The sequence below is a fragment of the Poromitra crassiceps genome, assembly GCF_964638095.1.
Source record: "Poromitra crassiceps genome assembly, chromosome: 5".
Taxonomy (NCBI): domain Eukaryota; kingdom Metazoa; phylum Chordata; class Actinopteri; order Beryciformes; family Melamphaidae; genus Poromitra; species Poromitra crassiceps.
This window is the reverse complement of record NC_139642.1, coordinates 38,030,257-38,047,358: the sequence shown is the minus strand read 5'-3', so window position 1 is coordinate 38,047,358 and position 17,102 is coordinate 38,030,257. Positions and strand designations below refer to the sequence as shown.

Genomic DNA, 17,102 nt, shown 5'->3' with positions numbered 1-17,102 from the left:
GCGCTGCACTCAACTACAAGGGCTTCCTGACCAGCTGACTTTTTTCTCTCTCAAAACAATTGAAACCACCGCCACGATTTTATTTCACCAGAGGCGAAGGCAGCAACACAAAAGACTGATGGAAATAACATAACAGAAGAGAAGGTAAGCCCACTAAACTGGTATGCAGCATTGCATTGACAGTCAGTAGATAGACAGAGTAAACACGATTCTGCCTGACCAATCAGTCGTCAACAATGTTTTCACGTCACCGTATGGTACCGGGTTCACAGCCCTAGAACCCCGACGAGGCAGGGATGAAAAATAGCACGACTCAACCCCAACTCAACCCGGGCTGGGACGGTTTTTACCGGTGGAATGAGACCATTTATCGAGTCGAGTGGAGCGGGACCGCGCTACCTGCGGTGGAAATGGGCCATTAAGTGCATGAAAAAGGTGATTGACACCTAAATGTGACTAGTTTGCATCCCTGAGATTTAAACTTTTGTGACATCTCTAAACAGCGATGTGATAAGAGATAATTTAAATTAACCTTAAAGGAACACTCCGCCAATTTTCAACCAGCTTTGTATCATTAGAACATCAGTAGTATATCAGAAAACTGTAAACTGTTTTGAAGTCTGTCATTTAATTTGACAGTTATTGAGTGTTAAAGTGTGGACCAGTGACATCACTGGTCCACACTAACTCAAATTAATAACTCATTAACTCAAATTAACTCTCAATAACTGTCAAACTGAAGTCATTCATCTAGTTTGACAGTTATTGAGAGTTGATTTGAGTTAATGAGTTATTAATTTGAGTTAGTGTGGACCAGTGATGTCACTGGTCCACACTTTAACACTCAATAACTGTCAAATTAAATGACAGACTTCAAAACAGTTTACAGTTTTCTGATATACTACTGATGTTCTAATGATACAAAGCTGGTTGAAAATGGGCGGAGTTTTCCTTTAACAATTACACAATAATGAAGTTATGCATCTCATATACTGATGTATTGTAATTATATCCAGGTATTAGTCAAGTCTAGACTGTTCATAAACAATGGCCAACACACGCGCTAGGCTAGCGTCACTTACCTTCTTCTGTTCTGTTGATTTATCAGTCAGCTCCGACCAGAGATAAAGCTTCAGTCCTCTGACAGAAGTCTGGCCTATTATTCACCTTAAAATATATTATTCGTCTATCCTGATCTGGCTAATTAGCCACTTGACATTCCCTTCCATCCAGGCTGCGATATTTTTTTCCCATGATGGCGAAGGCATGACCCGTCCCTCTCTGCCTCTGATTGGCCTAGCGTCAAACGTTCATCCAATCACATACACTTGGCACTAAATCGGCAATACGTCATTTTGTAGGCGGCTGCTGGCAGCACATGTTCCCGCCCCCTTTTAGGGGGGAAACCATTTATTATACAGTCTATGGGGGAAACACAAGCCTCTCCCCGTTGACTTCAATGTAAAATAGCACTACAAAAAAAAGAAAATTGAAAAATAACAATCAATGTTGTGATGCTGCAGCAGAAACTAGTGTGAAATAAAATCGAAGAGCTGTGTCAAACAAATGATAGCCTACATGATCTCAAAAACATTATGTCGCTTATATTTTGACATTGATGTATAATCTAGTAGTGTTAAAGTTGTGTGAACTGTCACAGTTTTAAAATGTGTCAATTTAGAAAACATGCAGCCTGGATATTCAGCTAGAGTGAATGGCGACATTACATCACACACTCAAGGCAAACTGCGATTTCTTAAAAAGTAGAAAATATTAAAAAAAAGGTGATGAAGTAGCATAGTACTAAAAGGGATGACCTGTTTAAAGTTTGAATGGAGTTTCTAGCTTAAAGTAGGAAGTTAAAGTTCAAAGAGGACATGCTTTGACTATGAATAATGCTTAAAACAAACGAAAGGGGTGAGTTTATGTAACGGCGTTGTGTTTGATGGTATTTGCAGCAGCCCATGTTAAGCGCTTGCCCAGGGGTGGATTTGAACTGCTGATCTTTGGCTTGCGGGACGGACACACTGCACCAAGAAGGTGGAGCTGATTAACTGCCTTTATACTGGGGGAGTGAGTTTAACCAACCTACTCGCTACCACTCGGGACTCATGAGTACTCACAATCATTCAGTTACATTTACACCTGGAAGTATAGCTAATCTGTTTGTTTACAAACATTCTGATTTGTCCTATTAGGTAGGCCTAGTAGTCGCAAGTAGCATGTAAGCTCAGGGTCTCTTGATGTGTGTATGTGTTGATGTGTTTGTATGTTAATTTAGGGCAAAAATAAAGACTCAGACACAGTAAGCATTGAAAATAAATAAACTATATTCAAATAAGGTCAACTTCAATTGATTAAAGAGCTTCATTTTCTTTCAGTTAACACATTACACCTCATGCCATGTTCTCAAAACAAGTGTCATCTTTTTTTAGTAGTTTTTCCACATTTCATAAAAAAAAGTTAAATATCTTCAGTTAATAATTTATTACAGTATTGGATAAATGTACATCTCTATCACATATCGTATTAACTCGGTCGTTATTTCCCTAGAAAGGTTCAGAAATTTTCATCACAGGAAAAACTTCACAAAGAGACACGTTGAAGAGCAAGACCTGGAGGGGAATGGGACCTCTCACCTCAAATATAGAGAGAGAAGAGAAGAAGAGAGAAGGGGGTACACAGACACAGAAATATCATACACCAACAAACAAAAAGATGAACTGGGATGTTGCTCGTTTGGGACGTAGCCTTGACACAACAGAGCAGGCTCTTTTCACAGCTTCTAAAGGTAACAAGGGTTACGGTGCAAACAGACCAGCTCCGAAAGCGCTGCTAAATTCAGTTAGAGCAGTGTCACACCAGACACACTTTGCTTTGCTCCAGGGCAGTCACAACTCGTACTGACTTCCTGCCTGGCTTGACACAATCACTCGCGGCTCACACAAAAAATAGACCCAATGCCGAAACTGGCGCTTCAGGGCGCGCGCTGGCCGGTCTGAGCGGTACAATCTGTTAACAAGGATGCGCTTCCTGGCACTTCACGGCTGTTCGCGGCGCTTCAGCGTCTGGTGTGTTTGCACCGTCAGGGGCCATGTCCACAGGGAACTTTTTTCATGGCGGAGTGCTTTGGATATCAAAAATATGAATACCCAGAGCGCTTCCAACATGCACAGACACAGCTAGCATAACAAGGCAAATAGCAAGCTAACATCAAGCCGACAAGATAACTCACACCCGGAACCCCTAAAAGCAGAGATATCTCTGCAGGCTTTGCTTTTAACGTCTTTTTAGTCCCGCCTCTTCCTCGATTTTGATTGGCCGGTCAAAAAAAGTGACACTGATGAGCAGCGCTCTTCTCCAAATGTGAACTGTTTTCTACTTGAGGCGCCCAGAGTGCTCTGCAAAAAATAAAAAATAAAAACAGCGCGCTGAAATGCCACACGCGGTGCTAGGAAGAGGAGTACAGCGTGTCTTTAGCATACTCTAGGAAAGGAATTGCAGAAAGGTGTTGACTCAAAAAGCATGCCCTGTGGACACGGCCCCTTACGGTGTAAACACACCAGCTCCGAAAGTGCCACCAAGCGTACATTCAGCTCCAGCAGGAGCCTGGCCGTTCACATCGGACGTGCTCCATGTTTTGCCCCATGCCGGCCACAACTTGTACCGCCTTCCTGCCTTGCCTGACACGCAAAAAATAGACCAGACGCCGAAACTGGTGGCATGTGCCAACCGGTCTGAGCGGTCTAATCTGTTAACAAGGGCGCCAAAAAGAAACTGGCTGCGCTTCAAGGTGTTTTACGGCCATTTGTGGTGCTTCAGCATCTGGTGTGTTTGCACCATTACGGTGCATCTGTGTGTCACTTGCTCAGCTTATTTTACAAAGAGCTTTTCTGGTTTTGGGGATTCAACCGTGGGAGTCGACCCAATAAAATATGCTACGCCTATAGGCATCCAATCACAGTAGACCATGCTGCTAACACACAGAACGAGGGGAATCATCATGCATCTGCAGAGGAACACGGATGAAACAAACACAGGAGCACATTGGGGTGGGGGGTAAACGGGGGATGAGGGGGGTTGGGACATCACATCTAGCTATAGAACAGCAAAGGGCCGAAGCCAGACAGTTAGTACAGAAGTTCATCAAAACACGGAACATTGTCTGGACATTGTGGACAGTTCTGCTTGTCGGGGTGCTGAGCCAGACCTGCATCACATTTACCGGAACAGAACTGGGTCTCCCTCTTTTGCTCATGACAGCACAAGACTGACAATTATACTGGCAATGTTCAGCACTGTTTCTTCATGTAAACATGCTACTTGCACTCAAACACTCAGATAAATAAATGTAAGTTTTCGGAGGGCGCAAAAAACACTGGAGCAAAAAGGATGTTTGCTTTTTTCTGGGGTTTTTTACCTCCTGCCTGGGGTAAAACTTTTCTGAATTCTGATCGAAGCTATATCAATGAAACAAGATGTATGCTGTATTGTTCTGTATTGCACATTGAATCCACACTCCCTGAACTAAACACCAAACTGTTTTGCCTCAAGGACGTGTGGTGCAGCTTATCTATAGATAAATAATATTTTTGTAAATATCTAAATAAAAAATCTGGTGACAAGAAATATACACAAACGTTATGTAACACGGACACAAACAAGTCAGCAGACAAGTTGTAAATCAGATGAGATTATGCTGGGTTATGATAGACTACACTGTTTCAAGGGGGAGTTTTCCTCATTGTGGAAAATGTATCAAAATCTAATCCACTAGCCTAATATCAACAATGGCATAATCTACACTAATCTCTACCAACTGTATATTGATGCTATTCTAGACATTGTTTGGAAGTACAAAACAAATCCACCTCAGCTATATCTGCGAAGAAAAGATACAAAATGTTTTTTTAGAAAGTTTACAAAGTATTAGTTAAGGGTAAACGAATCGAATCTGATATTATCATGTAATAATAATAGTAGTAACAAATTCCACTTGTATAGCACTTGTTTGTAGGTGAACATCTCTAGGTCCTTACAGAAATATGCAATGTAATGATAATAGGCAGTGAATATTTCAATAATGAAAGGGCTGACTGTGACATAACACTTACTGTACCTAAGTCTACTTTTTCTATCATACAATAAAAAAAGAAAAAAAAGGTTGCACACTACTGCTACCATTTGCCATGGCATTTTAACCTGACGCTGCCAGATGGGGGTGGTATTGTTTTCACAAGTTTTCTTGTGAACACGATACTGCCCCCGTCTTTATTTATACAGTGCCATTTCAGCCCTAGTGGAAAGTGATCTGAACTGCCGGTGTGTAAATGTCACAGCACAGAGGGAGGACTGTGCGTTTTGTTCTCCAGCAGTCTGCACCTGGCTGCTTGTGCGTTCGGGTTGAGTTTTGTGGATGTTCTTCTGTCCGTTTAGCAGCCGATGGGGCGAGGACTTTGTGAAACACTTAACAATCCTACACCTTCTCCCTGACGTCTTCTCACGCTCCTCCATGCAATACTGAGCATGCCTTAATAAAGCTGCCTTTCCATTTGTACAGCAGCAGCCTATGCTATGTTACTACATATTAGACAAATGATCATTTAAACCTATAAAGTACTCTGCCCCTATTGCACAGCTTTTCGACGGCGCTCTCGCTTCAAGCTAAGCACTATCTGCTGTTTCCGTTACAGATGAGTATAGACGGCCCTCTCAAGATGTCTGATTTTCTAGCATAATATTGAGTCATTCTTAGTGTGTCCTCCTGCCTTACTATTGCACTCTTGCCACAAATGAATTAACACGGAACAAAAAAGGGGAAACAGAGCGAAATGTCTAGTTTCACCTTTGAGGATGTTGGTATCACCAGAAAACGCTTTTTCTACAGTCTGCTAATAGGTTGCCTCTGATCAGTCTCACTTATTGCACACTAACTGGTTTGTTTCCTGGTGTTAACAAAGGAAATCAAAACAAAACACTGTCTAAATGTGTCATATTAAAGAAAGTGCAGCCAGGACAGAGTTTGTACAGGTGAAAGCTTGAATACTAGAATGTTTTACTGGAGTCTTTCTTAAGGCATTTGATGAGTAGTCACTATCCTGTAGCAAGTAATCAATATGGAGTAGATTAGGATGCTGTGCAGACTGATAGTTGATGTCAGGATTGTGTTTTGTTGTTTTGTCTGAAATGATTGGATCAGAAGTCACTAGATAATGTGCTTTTGAGGCTTCACCCTTGAAAGTAAACTACTGTTTCGACCAGACCATGCAGATTTGACAGAGTCAACCATGCTGTAACCGTGCTGCTATCGAAACCATTAGTCTGTCAGGATACATGCCACAGTAATGGATTAGTCTGTCACTACCCACAATGCCACAGTGGTGGCTGAATTTGATGTCTATGCTCTCCGCCCTCAGCCCCTCCACTTGGGGCCAAAAGGGCAGCAAAGATTCGTAAACCACAGTTAACAAATATCAACATAAACATTTTGAGAAAATGTTACATGGGGTGTTACAGGACATTTCACCCGCCTACGCTCCTTCTGAGGTGGGAAATATCCCTTCTGCTTCCTCCTCTGACCTCTGACCTCTCCTCCCTCCTGTCTGCCTACATGCAGTGCTTCATATAGAACGATTTATCTATCAAGTTACGGCTGATGGCTTACTGTCCACTGAGCAGACTCACGGATGCAGGCATGTCATTTACAGTATGTACACTGGTTCAGCTCATTCACTTTTACATATCAATGGCTATGTAAATATGCTCAATATCTGGCAATTCACCAGGATGGGGGCATGCAACAAATCATCTTTCAGGTTGACATACAAACCTCTGTCACTACAGGGCTTTGGCCCTGACTTGCATGGCATATATCCTGTAAAGAAACACATTTGAAGATGAGGAGGTATGGCCCTGGGAAACTCTCTCTCACAGGATTCCAAAACGTTTCAGCCAAGTTTACAGTTTTACCAGCCAAATCAGATTTTTAGAGTGGAACAAATCTCTAGATGATGGCTGGTTGAATGCCAAAGTCAGCCACGTTCAAAGTGTACACTAACAGCGTTTGGCTGGTTTCTGGGAAGAGTTTCCCACCCGTTAGATAAGCGTGCATTTACAATACATGCTCCGCTGCTGTAACGTAACCTTCTGTTTTGCCTGTCATAGATCAAACCACATTGTATCATGTGTTTTGCAGGGAACAGCATGTGAAATCTTCAGTATGCTGCGCTCAGCATCAGTTGTCAGTGGACAGTAATTCATTCTGATGGACCCACCATTCATCTGGTCAGTCAGCGGAGACATAAAAACCATATTTAAACTTCCAGCACAGCCACACAGCTCAATCACCATTCATCTGGACTCAGGTAAAAAATGTACAATGTCTCCCATATTCTGCTGAAAACAACATCTACACTCTATGTACACTGGTATTTACAACAGTGCAGTGTGGACAGATGTGGACAGAGGACCAATGTCCAAGCCACCCACTGCAATAAATAATGGCAGAAGTTTCAGTTGTCTTGTTGTTGTTGTTGTTGTTGTTGTTGTTGTTGTAAACATTCCACTCCTGTTGTCACACGGCACTCCCCTCCTCAAGGAAAGAAATGTGAAGATGTACCATTAGAGGAGGGATGAAGAGGAGGCATGGGAGAGACACTGATTGAAAACCCTTTTTGTTGAAAGGTTTGAAGGGCGTTGTTGTTCGTTCCATGCAACTCACGTCAATAGTCACTTCAATTGTGTTTGAAGTGACTATTTGTTTGTGTCCCAGGTCTGCTTCTTCTATTGGTGCTCTGATCCTCTTATCCATCTTATTTCAGTTTCTTTTCCAATCTTCTTTTCCAATCTAACCTAAATCCTCAATGACCTTGCCATTGAATGAACCTGCTGTCTAGACGCTGACCCAACTGTCAGCTTCATCCTTATGTCTGTCCATCACTCTCTTCCTCTCCTCACTTCATCCTTATGTCTGTCCATCACTCTCTTCCTCTCCTCACTTTCTCCTTATGTCTGTCCATCACTCTCTTCCTCTCCTCACTTTCTCCTTATGTGTGTCCATCACTCTCTTCCTCTCCTCACTTTCTCCTTATGTCTGTCCATCACTGTCTTCCTCTCCTCACTTTCTCCTTATGTCTGTCCATCACTCTCTTCCTCTCCTCACTTTCTCCTTATGTCTGTCCATCACTGTCTTCCTCTCCTCACTTTCTCCTTATGTCTGTCCATCACTGTCTTCCTCTCCTCACTTTCTCCTTATGTCTGTCCATCACTGTCTTCCTCTCCTCACTTTCTCCTTATGTCTGTCCATCACTGTCTTCCTCTCCTCACTTTCTCCTTATGTCTGTCCATCACTCTCTTCCTCTCCTCACTTTCTCCTTATGTCTGTCCATCACTGTCTTCCTCTCCTCACTTTCTCCTTATGTCTGTCCATCACTCTCTTCCTCTCCTCACTTTCTATTCACACTTCTCTTCCCTCACAAAAACACTTGCTTTGCCCCCTATCATGCCTGTAGTTGTGTGCGTGTGTGTGTGTGAGTGTGTGTGTTGTGTGTGTGTGTGTGTGTGTGTGTGTGTGTGTGTGTGTGTGTGTGTGTGTGTGTGTGTGTGTGTGTGTGTGTGTGTGTGTGTGTGTGCGTGCGTGCGTGTGCGTTTGGTGTTGGTGTTTGGTGGTTTATACATGTGTGCATGTAGTGTGCCAGTGTTTGTAACATGTAGGTGTCAATCATGTATCAGAAGTATGGAAATATCCCTGTGTACGTGATCGGCATCAGATCCAATAAGCAGGACATAGCCAGGCTGTGCTAAGCCCTATTAAAATGGATGAATCTGTAACTTGTATCATGTTTAACTATGGACTGTATGGATTGAATGTCAAAGTGTGTGTGTGTGTGTGTGTGTGTGTGTGTGTGTGTGTGTGTGTGTGTGTGTGTGTGTGTCGCGGTGCAGTAATCTTCCAGAATGTTCTCCTTGTCATTCTAAAAGCCGTCGATGTGGCAGTAGGCCTCCAGGCTGGAGAAGAGGATGTAGAGGAACCACAGACCGAGGAAGAGCAGGCTGGTCAGTATGCGGGAGTTCCTGGGACCACCCAGCTCCCCGCCGATGGAGGGCCGGCGTCGGAACAGGAGCACGCCCATGGAGATAAACGCAAAGATGGTGAAGAGGGTGACGGAGAAGGCCAGCGAGCCCGGGTCCACCCTGAACGTTTTCCCCTGGACTCTCCAGTAGACGGCGGCGACTGACCAGGCCACGCCGATACCCAGGAACACATTGACGGCATTGCTGCCGGTGACGTTTCCAACAGATGCGTCGGCATGTTGGTCCTGTGTGGCGGCCACCTTACTGGCAAAGGTGTCTGGGAGGAGAGAAAGAGGTGGAGAGAATGAGTTAAACATACACACACACGCGCGTATACAGTATGCATGTGTGTGTGTGTGTGTGTGTGTGTGTACACACACACACACAGACACACACACACAGACACACACACACACACACACACACACACACACACAATGATCTACATATACTGTACATACATGCATGAAGGCACTAGAAATAACCACCTCACGGTTATATGCCTCCGCCAACAAGTCACGTTGCAGTCTACATCCATGTCTATCCAGACAGACACTGAAGCAATGTAATAAAATCTATTGAGTGTATTTTGGCGAAATGGACAGTTATCATATTGACATGTATGATACCAGTGAATAATTTCCAGTGAGAAACATGCTGCCTTCACTTAGAGACGATTTTGACAGAGGAGTACAGAGGACTGATAGAGAGCTTCATCACATGGTGCAATGACAATCACCTGAAGCTCAATATCAGCAAAACCAATGAGGTTGAGTAAATTTGAAGAAATTCCCCGCAGGCCTTCCTGGGCATGAGGTTACGACCTTACGACCTTGAACTTTGAGAACCAAAATCTAATCATTCATCCTCGAGTCAAAGTGGATGTTTGAGCCAAATTTGAAGAAATGATGAGATATCAGATGGACGTACGTACATACGTAACGTACAACCTGAAAAGAGCATGCCTCCGGCCACGGCTGTCGCTGGCTGAGGCATAAAAATTCACCCTTAGCACAACACGACTAACTTCTGAACCAAACATTTTTGCCATCCTTGGATCAACTTTGGCACTTTGGACACAAGTGACAGGAAGGTCTAAATTTTAAATAAATTTCATGGTCAGAAGAAGAATCTGATGAAGGTCGTTGGTCCGAAATGTTATTCTTTTGTTTAATAAACCTTTATTTGCAAGTAGAGAGTGTGCGCCTGTGCGGGAGTTCTTCTTCGACGCACCGTCGAGTTTAGGTGTGCAGAAGTTTTGCTCCTTCAAATAAATTCAGGGTAAAACTTTAGATTAGTGAACACATATTAACTGTTAGTAAAAATTTAGAATAAGGCACTATTAAGTGGTTTGTAATGACTAATAATGCAATTACCAAATGTTGTATACTTCTTCTGTTTGATAACTTAGCTGAAAAAGTTGTCCACTAATCTAAATTTTGACTAAAATTTCTAAGTCCTTCAAGTTTGGGAATTAGGGCTATACAAATAAACTTGACTTGACACACGCGCGCACACACGCGCACACACAAGCACACACGCATGCACGCACGCATGCACGCACGCGCACACACACATACACATACACGCACTCACATTCACACACAATCAGTGGCGGACTGCATAATCGGGCACGTCGGGCAAATGCCCGGTGGCCTGGCCTGGCCTGGCCTGAAAAAAAAAAAAAAAAAAAATATTTTTGCAGGCCAGGCCAGGCCACTCACTGAACAGCAGGCCAGGCGCCGCCTACTGGTTTACTAGTGGTTTTATTACTTTATTCAGGTTTAAAGTGGGTGCATCTCATTGTAAAATTGGACTTGGCCCAAATTGTTCTTCAATGTCAGGGCGTCATTGTAAAAGAGGGCTTGCGCTCTCAACTGACCTTTCCTGAATAAATAAAGGTAAATAAATGAAAAAAAAATGAATGAAAACGGCCCAAATTGGGCTTCAAACGGCCCAAATCGGGCTTCAAACAGCCCAAATCTGGCTTTAAACGACCCAAATCTGGCTTCAAACGGCCCAAATTGGGCTTCAAACGGCCCAAATTGAGCTTCAAACGCCCCAAATTTTTCGCCGCCGCCCTTCGGACGCCGGCACGCGCGTCGGCCCGTATCGGCCTGGCCTGCTTGGTATCTGATGCCCGGCCTGAATTATGATCCCAGTCCGCCCCTGCACACAATCCCCTTTGACGAAGCGTACTGGCTCACCTGGAATGGAGGTTCCCAATGCTACGAACACCACGGCGGTCACGGTGTCCCGGAGCCCCACGGTGCAGCCGAAGTGCGATGCCAGGTCTCCTATGACGGCGGTGAGGAGGCCAATGACGCTGATGGAGACACAGAAGCAGGCCCAGCCATTCCAGTACTCGGTGGGCGGGACGCAGGCGAACAGAACCTTCCAGAAGACGGTCAGGAAGTGCATGACATAGTCGTAGCAAGACGGAAGGCGCTCCTCGCGGCCGTCGTCGTCGTCGTCACCATCACCTAAGAAGGAGAAGAACGAAAGAAAGAGAAAGGGGATATGTTGGCTTGTTAAGATGCCAGAAACCACAGAAGAGCTTTCTGGAAGTGCTGTGGGCCATCCTAGACTCAGACCGTATGCCTACTTGGACCTTATCTATACATGCTACATAAGATTCAGAGAAAATACAACTGAGGAGGCAACGCCCCCACTGGCCCCGCGTGGCACCGGGCCTGCCTCGCAGAAAGGATCAGTTTCGTAGTTTGTCCCAAATCAGCAATAGAACCCAGTTCTTGTTGTTAGATCTGCCACCCCTTGAACAGGAACCTACTTTACTGTATGTGGGCTACTATAGACATTGAATATTCTTCACCAACCAGGTCTAGTTAACACCCGACCAATACAGAAACCCTGGACTGATGACCTCCGCCAAGGAGGGTACTTTGTGCTGTTTGTTTGTTTGTCAGCAGGATTACATAAAAAAAACTACTGCGCTGATTTTCATGAAACTTCATGTAAGCGTGTAGCATGGGCCAAGGAAGAACTCATTCCATTTCAGAGCGGATTTGGATCTGACTCACGAACAAGCCTCACAAACGAGCAATAATAACACAACCTAATGGTCCTTGGCGGAGGTCTGCGCTCTCCGAGTGCCTTTCTAGTTTTATTATTAGTTTGGCCTCCTTTGTCTTAGAATGCTTTATTTTTATTTTTTATAAATAAGTGATATTTACAGCAGTCTGGAACAGCTATGGGAACACACCTGCACTCACCCACTTAACCCTATATTAAGATTAGGTGGCTGGTGAATAGTGCTGCCTGTCTGACGGCCCTGTAGATCTACAGTATGACAGCATAGCCTGATGTCCTCTATAGTCACCATTTATGGGTTAGTACATCTTAACATCTGAACTGAGCTTTGACATCTGAACTGGGCTTCTGTATGCTCACCTCCGATTATCGCATCACATTCTGTGTGTTGTAAACACTCACAGAGAGAATTCAAATCAGAACTGCCAAAATGTAATCGCAAGTACAAGAAAATTGCAACAATCTGTCTCGGCGACAACGGTGCAGAGACATCTTAAGGGCTTCATAGAGAAAAAACATCACATGGATGCAACTGGGACATATCATCAGTGATGTACCCTGGTCATAGGATGCTTCGGGTACTGCAACATCATACACCCCATCATACAATCATACAAGCCCCGACTTATGTCCCAGTAGCTACCCACAGTCAGCCCTCTTAGGGAAAGACAGGGCCACTCAATCCGCTGCTCCGGAACTACTCTGCCGGGACCGGGAGGCTCTGGCACATGGAGGGACTGGGCTCTGTGGGTTGCCCCCTGTCCGGGCTCCTCCTACGTCTCACCAGGTCCAGGACCTGTGCGTTGCACCAGACTCCCCCGCTCCCAACATTTCATTCCGGTATGATGTTTCCTGGTCCGTGGTGGTACTGCAGGGTCCACTTGCGGCTTAAATGGCCCTCCTAAAAGGCCTCTCGTGGATTTGTTGGGCTTCTTCCTCACGGAAGACACAGGCTGGGGCGCTAACCCATACTGCTATCGGGTGCCGTCTACATTCCGGCTGTCAACTGTCTCTCCAGTGGTCACCAATCTATTCCTGGTTGTCACGTAGTCTATTCCTAGGAGTCACTGGCTAGGCCAGGCTAACTATAGAGAAAAAACATCACATGGATGCAACTGGGACATATCATCACATCAGTGATGTACCCTGTGGTCATAGGATGTTTCGGGTTCACAGTACATACTGACACACATGGTGCAACGATGGCAGGCTTTCATGTTGATATGGTATAGGAATACATTTCTATGGGGTTTTGTTTGTTTTATATAGACAGACTTGAAGTCAAAACATTTGCTTGTTTGATATCAGTGTGGAATAATATTGTCTGTACTGAACCTTTAATTCCACTAGAGGTCGTGCTTGCATTACAAATAGTAATGCTTATAATGAAGCTTGTTTTCACCAGTTCTACGCAGTATCTCTTTCATTGTGACAACTTAGTGTTTATGTTTGTGTGTTTTCATGTGTGTATGTGGGTCTGAGTGAGCGTTACCATTCTCCCCTGACAGTAAACGCACTTGTTCAATAATTCATAACTCCAGTCCTTATTATGATCATGATGAGATTCCATGGGCACGTTACGGTTCAAAAGGGACAGGTGCAACATTGTTCTCTATGGAAAAATCACCCGACTTCTCTCTGTCTGTCTGTCTGTCTCTGTATTTATGTCTTAAATAAACACTTTCCAAATGAGTTTATGGTCTGAAAAAACAATTTCAAATCTTTTTCATGCTCTCATGGTCTCCGTTTTCTAAATGATGGCCCAGCTCGAGTGAAATAGATGATAAATACATTGTATAAATAAGAACAGTAATACTTCCGACCGGTAGAGGCAACAGCATCTAGTCTGCTGGAAAGCTAATAGAACAAGCAGAAGAAGAAGCTCGCCAGATAGCTTGCTAGCGGATTAGCAAGTAGTAGCAAACTATCAGAAACGTTATCTTTATGATGTTTTAATAATGTGAGTAGACACACGTAACTATAGATCCCCATTAGGTGATCAGTTGATCAAAATAACGCATATTTTGAAAACGGTTTTACTTTGTGGAGGCTTAAGGGCGGGGCATACTCCAGGCGCACTCCCAAAAAGTGACGTCTGCTCTTACAACAGGATTGATATCACAAAAAATATAAGACAAATTAGGGTACTTTTAAAGAGATACACTTTTAAAGTGATATGATCTTGAAAGCAGATTTAGTAACTACTGTAAGTCTTTGGTTGACAAAATGTTAAGATGCTCCCTTGCTGTGCATACTAACACGAGTGCAAATACTTTATTCAGCTACTTTCTGTCAAGTGGATTACATTAATAGAACACTTCAATGATAATTACAGAGAGGAGAGCCATTTGTTGTGAGTAGTTGAGTGTATCATTCAGTCAGTTGCTGAAGTCTCTCTCTCTCTCACACACACACACACACACACACACACACACACACACACACACACACACACACACACACACACACACACACACACACACCACTCACCTGCGCTGACGGTGACAGCCTCCACAAATTGTTCCCTCCAGGAGTGTGTGCCAATAACCAGCGCCAGGTTGGTCTTCTTAATGAGCTTATCAACGGTGCTCTGTCAATCAGAAGCACAGTACACTCTGTCAGCAATCATCATTTCATCATAAAAAAAAAGAAAAAAAGATTACTAGTCAGATTTTGGCACTGCAATTTAAGAGCAAACATTCACATCTCAAATGTGTTATCTCATACACAAGTGGGCTGATTTTGATGAGACTCTGACTCATCTTTCACTGCTGTCTGGTATGTAAAAAAACACACACTGACTGACTTGATGGCTGGGAGCGCTAATGTAAGCTAACATTTCTTACACAAGCCTGAGTGACTCAAAACCTGCTATACAAGTGTAACCGAGGTGAATCAGCATTGATTCCTTGTGAGTCCAGTGTGGTAGCGAGTGGATTGGTTAAACTCACTCCCCAGTATAAAGGCATGTTAATCAGCTCCGCCAAGGGAGCTAGCTCTCTTGGTGGAGTGGTTAGTGTCTTTGACTCCCAAGCCGAAGGTCGGCGGTTCGTATCCACCCCTGGGCAAGCCCTTAACATGGGTTGCTGCAAGTACCATCTACACAACACCATTACACAAGCCTGAGTGACCAAAAAACCTGCTATACAAGCCTGAATGACTCAAAACCTGCTATACAAATCCATATACAAATCTACATATACAAATCCACTGTCCACCAATTGAAAATTACACTGATTGCCTTGATAGTGGTTCGATTAAAGCGCAACATTTTTAAATCTCCGATGCCACTGGTGCAATTCTGGTGATGTATTTCGGCACTGTGTTCTGGGTTCAAACTTTGAAAGGCCAAAACTGTTACGCCATTGGTCAGATTTTGACGGAACATGGAGGGAAGATGTATCTTGTTACTGATTGGCCCAAGGAGTGCCTGCATCATTTGTGGGGGAGGACATGTTTCACTTGTTTAGGAACTGCTACAAACAGTATGAACCTGTACATACAGTATATGAAAACTAGAGATCAGGCAGGCATGACTTATGTTTCCATTGTGTGAAACAGCAGAATAGGCTTAAATGGCAACATTGGACCATTATAAGCAGGCAATATTTAGGAGTGTGAAGGTAAGAAGTGTCCAGACAGTAGATGTTAAAAACACGAACATCAGTATATTATGATACTGTAGATCAGCCATTCCCAAAGTGTGGGCCGGGGTCCACTGGTGGGCCGCAAACAAAGGTATTGCAAGTGGGCCGCCAAATCATTTGCAAACATTATGATTTTCGTAAAAAGGAAAAAAGTAATTTTTATTATGTATGAGAATGCATTTCTCCATCATTGAATGATACTGTAATTAAATTTGTAATAGATTATTCATCAATTAGCCTATTGCAGACAGACCCTCACTTTTATCGTGCATTCCTTTATAACTGGGGACTGGTAATCTTACGACTTCAAAGGTCATGAGGTGGGCGGTGACGTCATCAGAGCTGGTATTTCCCATTCCAAACTCGTAGGAGCCTCAGCAGCGCCAACCTCACAAATCCAAGATGGCTACAACAGTAGTAGTAATCGTAGTAATATTGTTTAGCACTTCTGTTTTGTTTGTGTCTCATTAAATCAGCTGTACACACAGCACTGCCTAACTTCCATCTGTGTGGACATGAGGCTGCAGTGTTTGTATGCGCAAAATGTCGCGAAATGCCATGTTGTCAATTGTTATTGCTAACAATGGCTAGCCTGGCTAGCGACTGGATCTGACCAATGAACAGTGAACTTCCCAGCTCAAGTTTTCTGCAAATGGAACGCTAACAAAACGGATGTGATGTCATATAGCCTCCACATCCCAGTTATTTTGCGATAAAGGAACGCACGATTAGTTTCTGATTTCGGTGTGGTGCTGATGGACAGCTCCTTTTATAGAAAAAATAAAAAGTGCTCTGAGAACGCATTATTAGGCCTCTGTACTGTTTACAGTCGGATGTGGGCCGCGAACATTTTCAAGTGAGCCATGAGTCGGAAACGGTTGTAAACTGCTGCTGTAGATCTTGTATTTACAGTATGCTGCATTAACCCCAAAACAGCTACAGAAAAAAATACACAACACTATTCATTAGAGGGATGGTGTTAATTTCAAATCCACACCAGCTTCACTGCAGGTACAAGGATCAGCAGACTATACACACACACACATGCACGCGCGAGCACACATATTCAACCCTCGATGTCAACCAATCTCGAAATAGATGCATCGAATATTCAATTTCAGTCAACAACTTTACAGTGTTCTCCTATTTATTTTGCGTGCATGCAGCAAACCCAGCTTTTCCATCCATTGACATTGATCTGTGGCGCACTGGAACAAACTGCCAATCATTCTGAATTGCATTATTTCCCGAGTTGGTTCACATTGCCAACAAATTGTAAGGGACAAGGCCAATTACATTTCAACAATGGGTCAATAGGTTTGGTCATCAAAT

At 43.6% G+C, this 17,102-nt stretch overlaps 1 protein-coding gene across 4 annotated transcripts in view; it reads right to left on the bottom strand.

The window, feature by feature from the left end:
• Nucleotides 1-8,972: 8,972 nt before the first annotated feature.
• Nucleotides 8,973-17,102, bottom strand: part of slc8a2b (solute carrier family 8 member 2b) — a gene marked incomplete at its 3' end in the record, with an annotated part of 45,979 nt that continues 37,849 nt past the window's right edge. For all 4 annotated transcript variants that reach the window (XM_083637927.1, XM_083637928.1, XM_083637929.1 and 1 more), the window contains 3 exons: nucleotides 14,614-14,713; nucleotides 11,280-11,555; nucleotides 8,973-9,349 (listed from right to left, as the gene is read on the bottom strand). In XM_083637927.1, coding sequence (XP_083494053.1) covers nucleotides 8,973-9,349; nucleotides 11,280-11,555; nucleotides 14,614-14,713 — 753 coding nt within the window. The remainder of the gene's footprint in view (nucleotides 9,350-11,279; nucleotides 11,556-14,613; nucleotides 14,714-17,102) is intronic.